This window comes from Manis javanica, chromosome 8 (genome assembly GCF_040802235.1).
Source record: "Manis javanica isolate MJ-LG chromosome 8, MJ_LKY, whole genome shotgun sequence".
Taxonomy (NCBI): Eukaryota; Metazoa; Chordata; class Mammalia; order Pholidota; family Manidae; genus Manis; species Manis javanica.
The window spans coordinates 104,910,660-104,924,189 of record NC_133163.1 but is presented as its reverse complement, the minus strand read 5'-3'; the positions used below and the strand labels follow the sequence as shown (position 1 = coordinate 104,924,189).

General features: G+C 33.8%; 1 protein-coding gene and 1 long non-coding RNA gene across 5 annotated transcripts in view; one reads left to right on the top strand and one right to left on the bottom strand.

Annotated features, from left to right (window-relative positions):
- CCPG1 (cell cycle progression 1) overlaps window positions 1–13,530 on the top strand; it is a 105,553-nt gene that overhangs the window by 26,606 nt on the left and 65,417 nt on the right. The window contains exons 7-12 of one of the 4 annotated variants that reach the window (XM_037020983.2): window positions 1,362–1,610; window positions 2,836–2,847; window positions 6,011–6,132; window positions 8,465–9,870; window positions 12,055–12,152; window positions 12,697–13,248. In XM_037020983.2, the coding sequence (XP_036876878.2) occupies window positions 1,362–1,610; window positions 2,836–2,847; window positions 6,011–6,132; window positions 8,465–9,870; window positions 12,055–12,152; window positions 12,697–12,713 (1,904 nt within the window). In that variant the 3' untranslated portion in view covers window positions 12,714–13,248. Of the gene's footprint in view, window positions 1–1,361; window positions 1,611–2,835; window positions 2,848–6,010; window positions 6,133–8,464; window positions 9,871–12,054; window positions 13,249–13,530 lie in introns of those variants that run through there. The other 3 variants (XM_037020981.2, XM_037020980.2, XM_037020982.2) reach the window with 3 other exon arrangements.
- On the bottom strand, window positions 2,994–8,456 carry LOC140843164 (uncharacterized). Its single transcript, XR_012120701.1, has 2 exons — window positions 6,254–8,456; window positions 2,994–3,456 (listed from the first exon to the last, which is right to left on the bottom strand). It is a non-coding gene; the product is annotated as an uncharacterized lncRNA (long non-coding RNA).

The following is a 13,530-nucleotide window of genomic DNA, read 5'->3' as shown; positions in this document are numbered from 1 at the left end:
ATCTGAGTTAAATACTCCCAACTATGGTCATGAATGCCTTTGTATTATGTAATGCTTTGTTTAAGTCTTCCTTTCTTTCTCTTTGTCCAAGAAATGTAACCTCACTGCTGAGGCGACGGCATCTTGGAAAAACTAGTGATCGAGAATAACCAGATAAACATGATGGGCATAAGGGTCATGAACAAAAGATCTCAGTGCATCTGTATCACTAAATATTAGAAATATTCATTCAGTAGTGCCTTTTGTCTTTGCGTTTGTTGATACAGTGTGAAAGTTAACTGAATCCAGTGTGATCCAGCTTGAAAACGTATTGCCTGATCTAAGTAACCAGCTTTCCTGTGGCATGGATATCCTGTGTTCTGAAGAACTGTTTTGCTTTTTTGAAGCATGAATGTTGTTTGGAGCTCTTTGTAGCAAATTCAAGTTGACAGTTTATCCTTACTTTTAGTGTGTTTTTGTTTGTTTTTTCCCCTTCTAACTGGCCTGTGGAAATTGGTACTGAGTCATCTAATCATCTGTGTCAAGGTACAGGTCATTGACACATGAAACAGTGTTAACAAATTATATATAGAAAATTGAAATTGGTTTTCTTCAGTGGAAATATCCAAGACTTGAGATTTCTTGTGGAATTTTTTTTTTCAATTTGTTGTTCTTTACTATTCTTTTCATAAAGGTGCAGCGCCAGACTAGTCCTTAATATCGGAGATAGCTGTTGTGTCACTTCCTCATGCTGACATATTTACTAGAGGGTAAAATTAATAACCTTCTAGTAAGAGTGGCAGTCGAAGGGAAGGACTCATCTGACTTCTGGAAACCTGTGTTAAATGATAGTGCTTTGAACCTTGATTGTGGACTCATGGAATGGAAATGAAAGTAGGGTCCAGATACATCTAAGGAAACTTGGTAGTTACTGTATTTTGTTAAGTCACAGGAACTCCTTGTATACTTCCCTGTGTTCTTTAAATAGTTGAGCTTAAATTACCTCTATTTGAAATTGAATGAATAGAGAGACGGGTTTCTTTCTTCAAGGAATAGTATTTGCTTATGGCTCTAATAGCAAAATTGAACAGGCTATGAGAATGTTCATTCTAATGGTGTAACTATAAGAAAAGTTTTTTAAGAAAATAGATGGACCCTCAAAAGCACAGAATATGGTCAACAGATTCTTGTGTATCACAGTTGAAATCCTTTATGTTTTGGCTTTGTGTTGATAAACTTGAAAACTTGAGTCTTGGTAGTGTTTTTTGTTTTTTGGCTGTCTTACATAAAAAGGCATGTAGGGGTGGTGATTATTCTAAATCATATTTACTAGCAAAGCTTTTCAAAATGTTTAATATTTATCTACATTTTTCTTTAAATAGTATTTTCATCTCAGCCTAGCGACGATGAATCAAGTAGTGATGAAACTAGTCATCAGCCCAGTCCTACCTTTAGACGACGCCGTGGTAGGAAGAAGACCGTTTCTAGTTCAGAATCTGAAGAACAGTTACTCACTGAAGAAATTGAACCCTCTAAGGAGTTGTGTAAACGTCAGTTCAGTAGTGGTCTCAATAAATGTGTTATACTTGCTTTGGTGATTGCAATCAGCATGGGATTTGGACATTTTTATGGTAAGTATTTTAAAATTTGTTATACATAAACTGATGGGCCAATGGAGAGGCATTAGGGTGAGGAATTCTAGGATCCATTTTCAGTGTTACCATTAAGTATATGACTTTGGAAAGCTTGCAACCTCTTTGAGCCTCAGTTTTCTCATGAGGAAAATGGGGATATTGCTTCCTATCTCACAAAACTGTTTTCATTAAAATTAGGAAGTATTTACTTAAGAACTGTAAGGTTTAATAGCATATCTATTTATGTGTTTTTTTAAAGATTAGAAGATTAAAACTCTGAAATTACCATGAGGCAAATCATTTTAATTTAGAATCACAATTAAACTAGTTTTAACTGTGATTTTTATTACGATTATTTAAATCCCAGTTGAAGTAGTTGCATTTGAAATGTCACAATAATTAATCCTCATTACTGCTACCTTCACGTTTCATGTAAGCATTATATTTTGTGACATTTGTTACTGTTCTGTGGCTCACGTGCATTGAAAATTCATTTGTTTTATAGTTCAGTGTTCTACTTTGGTCACTGTTATCCTTGTTAGTGTTTCTGTACATTGACTATATCTCCTTAATGCAAAGACGTTAAAAGTCTCTTGGGTTAAAAGAAGAAGGATTCCATGTGGTGTTATTTTTCATTTGGGAGTCTAACCATTGAGTTTTGTTTAACATGTGTATTTGTACAAAGATGAGAATATCTGAGAACTGAACATTCACACTCTTAGCTGTATTAGAATTTGGGGGGAAAATTTAAACAAATGTTTAAATCCAGTCAATTTCACAGAGTTCAGTTTGCCCCATATTAACTACCTTTAGGTATTTTGCCTGCATAATCCATGGTTTAATTTTCTGAATATTCCAGTTTTGTTCATTCCTTCCAACAATGTGTTCCTCATACAAACATTAAAGAATATGTGTACCCTGTGTTTATTTGTGGGAAGGATACATTACTCAACATAGTATAATATTAGAATAAACAATATACTTGTTTAAAGTCAGAGTCAGTAAAATGGGTTTCTTCTTATATTTAACTTTATATTAATAAAAATAAGTATCTAGACTCCTGGTGGATGCCTACTTGAATTTAATACTGAGATACTGTACTTCATATCCTTCTTGAAGTTTGTTCTAATGAGATGTGACTTGAAATATGTATTTAACATTTATTAGCTAGTTGGAGCAAATGTATAAATATGTTTTTTGAGCATGGTTTTTTTCCCCACAGGTAAACATGAAGGTAACAAAGGAGAAGGTCTTCTCTTAATCTTTTTTCTTACTAAAAAAATTAATTGGGTCGTGGTTTAATGTCAGTCCAAAGTGCATTGAAACCCCACCAATTGCATGATCTTTAAGTACTTAGAGGAAGATAAATTTAGAGAGAAGTGCTTTCAAAACTGAGAAATTACTGCCTTTTTATTTAGGATTTTAGTTACTTGTAAAATGTACTTTTAATGGATTATGTTTAATACGACATTTACATATACCTTTTCAAGTTATCTTTTCAGAATATGAAAAACCTGCGTCTGAAATAGGTCTATGTGGTAATGAGGTTCAAGTTCAGTGAACATACAAAAACTTACTTGAATGACTGTTAGCTTCTCAAGTCACTGTTTAAAGGATATCACATTTTTTTTCTTAATTCTGGCACTGACTGCAACACTTTAGTGAACTCTTTTGAGTTGATTTCGGAGCCAGTTTGAATTTCCAGTGTATCATGAAGTCAGTCGTTGTACTCCATAATCAGTCTTTTGCTTTACAATCATTTAACAAAAACATACTATTAAGTAAATCATTCAGAACATTGACCAGCCTTGGCTCCATATAAATTTGGAATGTCAGATCTGTCCTGGAAGGAAGAGAAAATTAGCAGGACTGTGTAGTACTACTGCAGGTTCTAAAGATGCTTAAAAAGGTTTAAAAAAAGTCTTCACGTATGAAGCTCCTTTATCTTCTTCACTTTTTACTTGTAGACTATCCATATTCTAAATCATCAGTGGAATTCAGTTGATGAGGTTTTATGATAGAATTGCTTTTTAAGTATTGACAGACTGCCCTGCTCTTCAACAGACAATATGAGAAAATACAACTAGATGCTAAGTTACATAGCACAGATAAGTATTGCAGTTCAGAAGCTGTGCTTACTGAGTCATCCTGGAGGTGGTAGGATGTGATGAGTCTGGTGTTGTTATGCTTATGCTTAGCAGAATGAAAGCAGAGCATCCCAGCAGTGGAGAAGCTGAAAACCTCAAAGTAAACTTGATGGGTTTGGGAACAGTGAGAAGACTGACTGGACAGTAGCAGAAGTTATTCTTAGTATTTAGAAACAATGAAATATATGTTGGAACATGTGAGATGCTGTTACGTTGTAAAACATCTTGGAACCTGCGTAGTAGAGTCTGATTTATGGAGTGAGCTAACAGTAGTAATATAAGAGGAAAAGTGGCAGAAGGAATGGTATAGAAAAAATTAGAACAATCAGCCGGAGGTTTTGCAATCCTAATATCCAGTGTTCAGGGTCTTGACAATTATAGTGGTAGTAGTGATGGAGAGAAAGTTTGTGAAATACAGAACACTGAAGTAGTAATGGAAAATAATATTTGGAGCCCAGGATACTTGAGATATTAGTGGTTAATTTTTTAAATTCTAGGAAATGTGTTAGCTGCTTTACCTTTGGAGTTATGGGTGTTGCTAGATGGTAAATAGATGGTTTAATGCTTAGTACAGTTTAGTTTTTACTGAACTTTGTTCTACAATAGTTTAGGGCAGGTGTTTAAATATGATTCTTTTTTATGAAGACTCCCCCAGATTGTGTCCAATAGGCAGAAGGATGTGTTGGCTGGAAGTTCTGGTGAGATTGGGACCTTACCTCTAGGAGAAAAGTCTTAGAGCAGTCTTACAGTGGTGAAAACCGACAATGGGTTGATGTGATTAAGATAGGCAGATTTGTAGACATGAATAGAAGGCCAAAAACTACGCCTTGGGCAGTAATGCTTTGTAGTTAGGCAGCTGATGATGTAGGGAGAGAAAAAACCCAATAGTGAGATTGATAGAGCTCATGTTAAAATGTCATCAAACATATGCTACATAATAGTACTGTGAATTCAGATCTCAATATATAGTTTTAGATTATTTTCCAGCGGGTAAAGGAATATATCCTATTAGCAGTTTGAAATGAAAGTTAGAGGTTTTCTGTTTCTCTGGGAACTACAGATGAATTTATTTCAACTTTTTAAAAAATCTGAGTAATATTGAAAATTTTGAGTAATATTGAAAGAAATTTGCTGTGCTATTATAAATAGGAAAATTTAAAGATAGGAAGTGAATTGTAACAATATCATAGCTGTCAACTGGTAACAGTTGTCTGTTATTTGGCAGAAGTTTTCTCTTTTGTGTTTTTCAAGATGTATTGTAGAAATTAAAAATTGATTTTTTTTTAGCAGTAAGGGAAGAACTAGTAAACTGTCATTACATCCTTCCATTATAAAATCCTGTGATGTCTTTACATAGTAAAGTTCCACCACTCAGTACATACATGTAATGTTAAGGTTGCCAAATGCATTTTGCCTTATTTTTTATTTTGTGTTGGTTTTTTTCTCATGCATGAAGCATGTAGCAGCATGTGAATTGCATGTCTTGGCAGATTCTAACATTTTGATTTGTAGGGTGGAAATCCAGGGAATACTATTTGGTTTAACATGCCTTTTATCATGCTGGGATAAGGATGGTGGTACTCCAATATAGACCTGACCAATGCAGGATTCTTAAAAGATTTGGCTTTGGAATGGTGGTAATCAAAGTTAGCCAGTTATTTTTCTTGCCATCCTTTTTGGGCTTGTGTTAGATCACTTAGGCAAAATACAGTGAGAAAAAAAATAGTTTTATTTTTCCTCATTGACTTTTGACCTGTAAATAGACTCCTGTAAATGGTTGTTTCTTTCTCTGTGCAATGGGGGAATGCAACATTTCATATACCTTAAATATTTCCTCATAAACAACAAACTTGAGTGCCTTCAATATAGTAAGATAAAACACTACATAAATTGTTCTTTGTTAGGGTAATGTGGGCTGGCTTGTTCTGTCAGAAGGATAGTGAACTACTTACATGTCTCTGGGTGTATGCTAAATAAAATAAAAACATATTAACCTATTTGGCCTGACACTTTATATTAAGATGAACATCCATCCACCACCATTCTATGAATGACTCTGAGATTTTACTTTTTATTCTTTGTTTATGTAATCAGAATTTCTATAGATCTGTGAAATGCTGATACTTTGAGGAGAATGGTCCTATCCAGATATAGTGAATATATGCAGATTAAATGTTTTAGTATGTGTTTGAAAAGTTGGTAATTATAATACTTGTTATATATATTCCTAATAAAAATTTTCATTTTTAGGCACAATTCAGATTCAGAAGCGTCAGCAGTTAGTCAGAAAAATACATGAAGATGAATTGAATGATATGAAGGATTATCTTCTCCAATGTCAACAGGAACAAGAGTCATTTATAGATTATAAGGTATGTAGTACTAACAAGTTTTATAAAATATAATTGTTAGTAGTTATTGTGCCATTCAGATAACTACAGTGCAGATTAGTAAATCAGTAATAATAATGGTAATTGTTCGTTGAGTACTTACTGTGTCCTAGTCACTGTTGTACCTCACATACATTATTCTTTCTCACTGCAAATTAAGCACATTAATGTCATTTTATAGATAGGAAAGAGATTCACAAAACTAAAGTAACTTTTCCAAGGCTAGCAGTTGGCAGATCTGAACTGAATTCCATCTGTCTGATCCCAAAGTTAATTGTTCCTAATCACTACATTATAATTAACTTTATTTTTAATTGATACATGTAAAACATTATTATTACTAACATTCATTCTTACAGAGCTGAGCAAAACATTTTCAGTCAGTGAGAGAAAGAGAAGGAGAGTTTGTATATTCTGTAAGATCTTCCCTTGATCAAGGGAAATAATCAGCCAGTCCTTTTTCTATGGATTATTCTTAGTTCTGAAGGAAGAGAGAGCATGTTAATACTTTTCCTGAAACTCACCTAGCTCCAACAGGACTGTGTTGTTCATTCTGTTCAGTCACCTAACTTTAGCTGGGCTCGTGTCTAGTTCTTTAGGAAAGGTGTAGGGATTATAGGTAAACTCATGATAGAAAAGTAAACTGCTCCTTTTTCCTCCCATTCCCCCAGATGGTTATGGCATTTTAGATATGTATCCTTTTAGGGTTATAATATTTTAGATATGTATCCTTTTAGGGTTATAGTATTTCTTTAGAAGAGAGAATCCCCTTCATATCTGAATTATATTTTTTCAGGGAAGGACTCCTGAAGTTCATTGTAAATAGTGTAGTTTTTTCCCTACCTTGATCAGAGGATAAAAAGAGTAACCTTTTTCTTCTTAACTACCATGGTTTTTGATTCCATGGGATGATGTTGACTTTTAGGAAACCTGCCCTGCATAGATCCTTATTGAGTCAGTTCTTACAGATAGCTTGTCTCTAGCTTTTAAATATGGTTTGGATTTTAAAGATCTTCATGGAAGACCTTGCCAGAATCTGCTAATCAGTCACTTAATTCAAGATTATGGAGTTTACTGGGTACAGAATGATGTACCCGCCAATCACTGTCATCTCTTGTGCTTTTGTGTTTAAAGATAATGCTACATCAGTCTGTTCTACCTCTGTGGGTAGACAAAACTTGTTTTTTCTCATACAGGGTGAGCAAATGAAATGACTTTAATGAATTCTAAAATTTAAGTTGTTCACTGAGAATTGATGAACCAGACAGTAAAGAGAGATTTTTTTTTTTTGGCCTATTTCTGTAAATTAGGTCTCTTTCTGGTCTGATTCAAATGGGATAACAATAATATCTGTGGTAAAAAGTTTTTGCTGATTTATACATAAGATATTTTAACTAGATAATGCCGTAACCATTAAGCTGTTTAAACATACTGCTTTAGTTTCTTGCTGTCTTGGTGAAAGTTTGTTACTAATACATATGTTGAAAGAAAAATCAGATCATTCAATGCTACCTTGAACTGTAGCAAAATTCTATAAACATGATGAAACATGATTTATTTCTGTTAGAGTGCTGACTTCAGAGTTACATTGCTAATCTATTACAGTCTCTTTCAAAAGATTTTAAATTGGAGAAATTAGTTATAAATGTTACCAAGATTCAGTCTGTCCACAAGTGCTAGGAGAATTTGTATGACTTATCTGAACTTAACCTAGAGATATTAATTTACATAGGACTAAGATTTTTCAAATAGGACTAAGATTATTGAAATTTTTTTCCCTCAAAGAATGTAATGAATTTTTTGAAGCTTGATGTCCTCTCTAGCTTTAATTTTACTCTTTAAAAAAAATGATCTCCTTTACTCAAGGATCAGAGAAGCCTTTGGTCCTGCCGTAATTCTCTCTACGAGCCTTTTCAGGGGAGATTGGAGTCCTGTAGTCAAAAGATAGAAGTCTCGTCTCTTTTTCTCCTGACTTATAAGTGGGCCTAGAAACCAGTAAGGCTTTCATATGATAATGAAAACACTAATCAATTCCCCATGTCTCATTTTTAAAATCTTATTAGGGATAAACTAAGCTCTTTTTTTCCTGTTTTTAAATTTTTCCAGCATGCTGTGTTCTTATTTTGTAGATCTCTGATGAGTGTTTTCTTGCATATGAATCTTGTATTTTCCATTTTTTTATGCATTCAAAATACTACGTAAAGGATAGTCTGCAGAAATAGACACTAAAATTTTTTGGAGTATTTGTTCTGCCTTAAAGATGTAAATTCAGCTTTTAAAGCACTTTTTTTTCCTTCTCTATCAAAAAATTTAGTCATTGAAGGAAAACCTTGCAAGGTGTTGGGCCCTTACCAAAGCAGAGAAGACATCCTTTGAAACTCAGAAAAAGACCCTTAATACAGAAAATCAGTATTTAAGAATATCTCTGGAGAAGGAAGAAAAAGCCTTATCATCATTACAGGAAGAGTTAAGGAAAGTAAGAGAACAGATTAGGATATTGGAAGATAAAGGAACAAGTACTGAGTTAGTTACAGAAAATCAGAAACTTAAGGAGCATTTGGAAGAAGAAAAGCTGAAAACACACAGCTTCCTTAATCAAAGGGAGACTCTACTGGCAGAAGCAAAGATGCTAAGAAAGGAACTGGAGAGAGAACGACTAATAACTGTGGCATTAAGGGTGGAACTCCAGCAGTTAAGCTCTCGTCAGTCATATGGTGACCCAGATTCTCCCAACATATTGACTGAAAAAAAGGAAATAGAAATCTTACGGGAAAGACTCACAGAGCTGGAACAGAAGCTAATCTTTGAACAGCAACGTTCTGATTTGTGGGAAAGACTGTATATTGAAGCAAAAGATCAAAATGGAAAACAAACTGATGGGAAAAAGAAAGGGAGCAGAGGAAACCACAGAGCTAAAAATAAGTCAAAGGAAACATTTTTGGGTTCAGTTAAGGAAACATTTGATGCCATGAAGAATTCTACCAAGGAGTTTGTGAGGCATCATAAAGAAAAGATTAAACAGGCTAAAGAAGCTGTGAAAGAAAATCTGAAAAAATTCTCAGATTCAGTTAAATCCACTTTCAGGAATTTCAAAGATATTACCAAGAATATCTTTGATGAAAAGGGCAATAAAAGATTTGGTGCTACAAAAGGAGGAGCAGCTAAAAAGCCAACAGTTTTTAGTGAATATTTACATCCACAATATAAAGCACGTACACAAAACCAGAATAGTAGAGGCCCTACTGTGCATAGAGAGGGAAGGAAAGAAAAGTCAATTCACTATAAAGAATTTAGAAAAAACACGAATTCACCAAAATGCAGTGCTGAGCATGACTGTAGTGAAAATTATAATTCCTTCAGAAAGGCTTGTTCTGGTGTATTTGAATGTGCTCAACAAGAATCCATTAACCTTTTTAATAATAAAGTGTTTAATCCTGTAAGGATAGATGAATTCAGACAGTTAATGGAAAGATACTTATTAGAAAAACTGGATAGTTTTCATCATTGGAAAGAACTTGATCAATTCATCAATACATTTTTCCTAAATGGTATCTTTATACATGATCAGAAGCTCTTCACTGACTTTGTTAATGATGTTAAAGATTATCTTAAAGACATGAAGGAATATCAAGTAGATAATGGTGGAGTGTTTGAGAAGTTGGATGGATATATATATAGACACTTCTTTGGTCACACTTATTCCCCTCCATATGGACCCAGGTCGGTTTACATAGCACCATGTTATTATAATAGTTTTTAACATTTATAGATTGAATAGCATTTATATCATTTGATAAGTTTCTTGGAATGTTACTATTTATAAAGTACTTTTTATTTTTAAAAAATTGTTTTTAAAAGTACTTGAATTTCCAGAAAATTTAAAGTAGATAGATGCAACGTTTAGTAGCTTTTACGTATTGAAAATTTCATATAATCAGTTTGACTTGAGCAAATTTAATTTCTACCTTAAAAATCAATTAAGGAGATATAATTCCTATTTTAGCCTATTTCTTTTCATTATAATGTACATGTAAAGATGATCAACTTAAGGAAAATTATTTTCCTTAGTCTTTTTTATTTACTCACTTTGGGAAGCTAGAAGCAATACCAATTTCACTCTGAAATAAGAACCTATATATAACAATTTGGATGTCTTATTTATTTCCATTTGTCTATTCCATTTACCAACTAAACTGATATTTAATACAATTATAGAATTATTGTAGTAAAGGTAGAGGCATGAAAAGGCAAACTTACCAAGCAATAAGTTCTACGTGTGTGCTTTATACAGAACTTAAAATAACTTCATATCCATTGTTTATCAGCTTTACATTCTGTAAATGAAACTTGCTTGATCTTCAAATATTAGCTTTATTTTTTATCTTTTGAGAGTTATATATATCTTTTTGAATAAGTATAATGTGTCTATAAAATAATGAGATGGATTCTAGTGTCTTCAGTCATTAAACAAATCTCTAGTGCCTAAATGAGCAAAGCACTGTGAGGCTTCCCCAAGGGAAACAAAATTCTTGCTGTCAATGAGCTAACAAGCTTTTGGAGAGTTAGGTTGGTACAAGAAATGAAGTGGAGGCACAGAAGCATATTGTATATGGTGTGGAGATGTTTGGGAAGGCTTCAGGAGTGAGATGACCTTTGAACTCAATTTGTTTTTCAAACTGGCTTTTGAAGATTGGGAATTTGCCTTGCAGGTAGGGTAGGACATTTGCACAGATTTGGAGTTCTGAAGACATGGTACTTTTAAGGACACCAGGTAGTGCTGGAGTATGTGGTGAAGAAGGATACAGATCATGGAGAACCCCATTTTTTGCTAAAGGTATTGCTTTGTCACATTTTGGATCACTGGGAGCAGCCTGGAAGATTGGTTGGACAAGGTGAAGCTAGAAGTTGGTCTTTGAAACAATACACACATGAGCTGATGAGTATCTGAACCAGGATAATAGTAGAAGTACAAAGGAGACAGATTTGAACAATACATAGTAAGTAAAATTGGTGGTATCTCTTGTGAAAAAAAAGTAGAAAGTAACAGTAACTTCCACATTTTTGGGTTGGGTTACTAGGTGGATAGTGGTAACACTAAGATAAGGAATACCAGAAGGTTTCGGAATTGTCAATGAGGATCGTGTTTGGTGGTACCTATTGATATCCAAGTGGAGAGAATTACTGGTCATTAGTTATATGACTCTTTCACCAGATGTGTGTGTGTGTCTAGGCTGAAGGTATTTCTCAGACTCCTAGGGAATACCAACATTTAAGGGGCTGTAGGGAAAGAAGACTGAGAATGACAAGCCAAGAGTGACATCTTGAATCCAAAGATCATCTCAAGTAAGGAGTATGTGTAAGTGTGTCAAATGCTTTAAAAAAAGAAAAAAGACCAGATATTTTGGTTGGGAAATTTGGTGACTTTGGATCGCAGTATAGACTGTTTCAGTGAAGTAGTGGCAGAAGGCTGATTATAGAAACTGAGGAAAGCAGTCCTTAGGAACCTTAGCTGTAAGAGGAAAAAAAAGAGGCTGTGCTTTGTTTCTAAGAGATGTGTACATATTCCTGCTGAGAAAAGAAGCCAATGGGGAGAGACTGATTTTTACAGGAAAAGAAAAATAATGGAAACACATCTCATTATTTTATTGCCACATTTCTGTTTATCTTAAGTGTCTCCCTTTTTTGCCAGTACAGTTATGTTGGTCTGTTTTTCCTTCTGTAAGCTAAAAGTATAATACTCACTGAATCTTTTTGGTATGGTGTGCTAGGATTATGTTTCAGATTGATTTAACATCTTTTCTCAGTGTGTTCAAATAATAGATTAATGGAGAAAAACATTAAAATTGTTTCTTGTTTAAATAAATTTAACCTAACATAGATGAAAAATGTGTTTACTGCTTTCAGTCGACCAGATAAAAAGCAACGTATGGTAAATATTGAAAACTCCAGGCATCGAAAACAAGAGCAGAAGCACCCTCAGCCACAACCTTATAAAAGGGAAGGTAAATGGCATAAATATGGTCGCACTAATGGAAGACACATGGCAAATCTCGAAATAGAATTGGGGCAATTACCTTTTGATCCAAAATACTGACCACAATTCATTTAAGTTAGAAAACTATAACAGAAATATGGATGCTTCTATAATGTTTGTATTGAAACTAAGATGAAATTATTAGGATATCTTTTTATCATTTCTAAGTATTAGTTTGATGACTTTATATTATTAATTAGAAGCATCAGGCAAAAGCTTACTAACCTGCAGTTTCCTGTAGTTTAGTTTTGCTGAATTTTTTTGGCGCTGGAGGTGATCAACTCTAGTTTTATTATTAAGGAAGCCAGGCATGCAACAGATTTTGTGCATGAGATGAGGCTTCCTTTCAGTGTGAGCTTAAAACGAGCTCAAATCATACATGACAAAGTGTAATTAACACTGATATTTGTGTTAAATTTGCAGTAGAGCTTGAATAAAGTACTTTGTGATGAAATTTCATCTCTAACATTTTATAATCTTGTATTTGCTTCTTGTCTTTTTGTGGGTTCAAGAGCCCGTTGACTTGTGAAGAATTTGCTGTCTTCTTATGAGCTTGCTGACTTGTTCTCTTGTGAAATTTCTTGCACATCTGAATATTGTGGAAGAAACAATAAAACCTACACCATAAGGAAAACTAAAGGTCTTTATTTAAAATCTGGCATTTTGTTAATACATGATTTTATACTTTGTGATATTTCGCATGCATTTCCTTAGTAATGATATTTGGTAAAGCAATTCATAGTGGTTTTTTGCTAGTTCCATGAATCTTACCCAGTGTTGACTCGTGTATTTAAGCAGCATCTGAATATTTCTACCGAGCAGTATCTGTTTCTCTGAGAAAGATTTAAACACAGCTCAAGATTTTTCACCTTCTGTCAAGTTTCCCTTTTAACTTCCGTTCATAGACATGTATGTGACTCCCAGTTCGTCCTTCTGGCAAATGAGTGTGGAAGAACACAGCTGTTCTCTCATAGTTGTTTGAAATTAGGAAAGCACTTATTTCCTAGAAGCAAAAAAATGTTTAAGTAAATAAAGGCTACATTTTGCTGAGTACTGTTTCAAAATTTTAGAATGATCTATTCTGGTTTGTGCTTCTGTACCTTTTTTCTTAATAAAAGAATAACTCATGATAAGTAACAAATACACCTTGATAGTTAACTGGGGCTGATTTTGACTATGGAAAAGACCAGTTACAAAATGCACAGGTTGAAAGAGATAAAAACATTACGTTGTCTCTTTACCTGAGTGTTTGCTAAACCTAAAGTGTAATAAAAATACTGAGTTTCCCCTTGTTTCCTTACCGCCTCCAAAACGCTAAAGATGATCAAGTGAGAAGGCAATGTTGA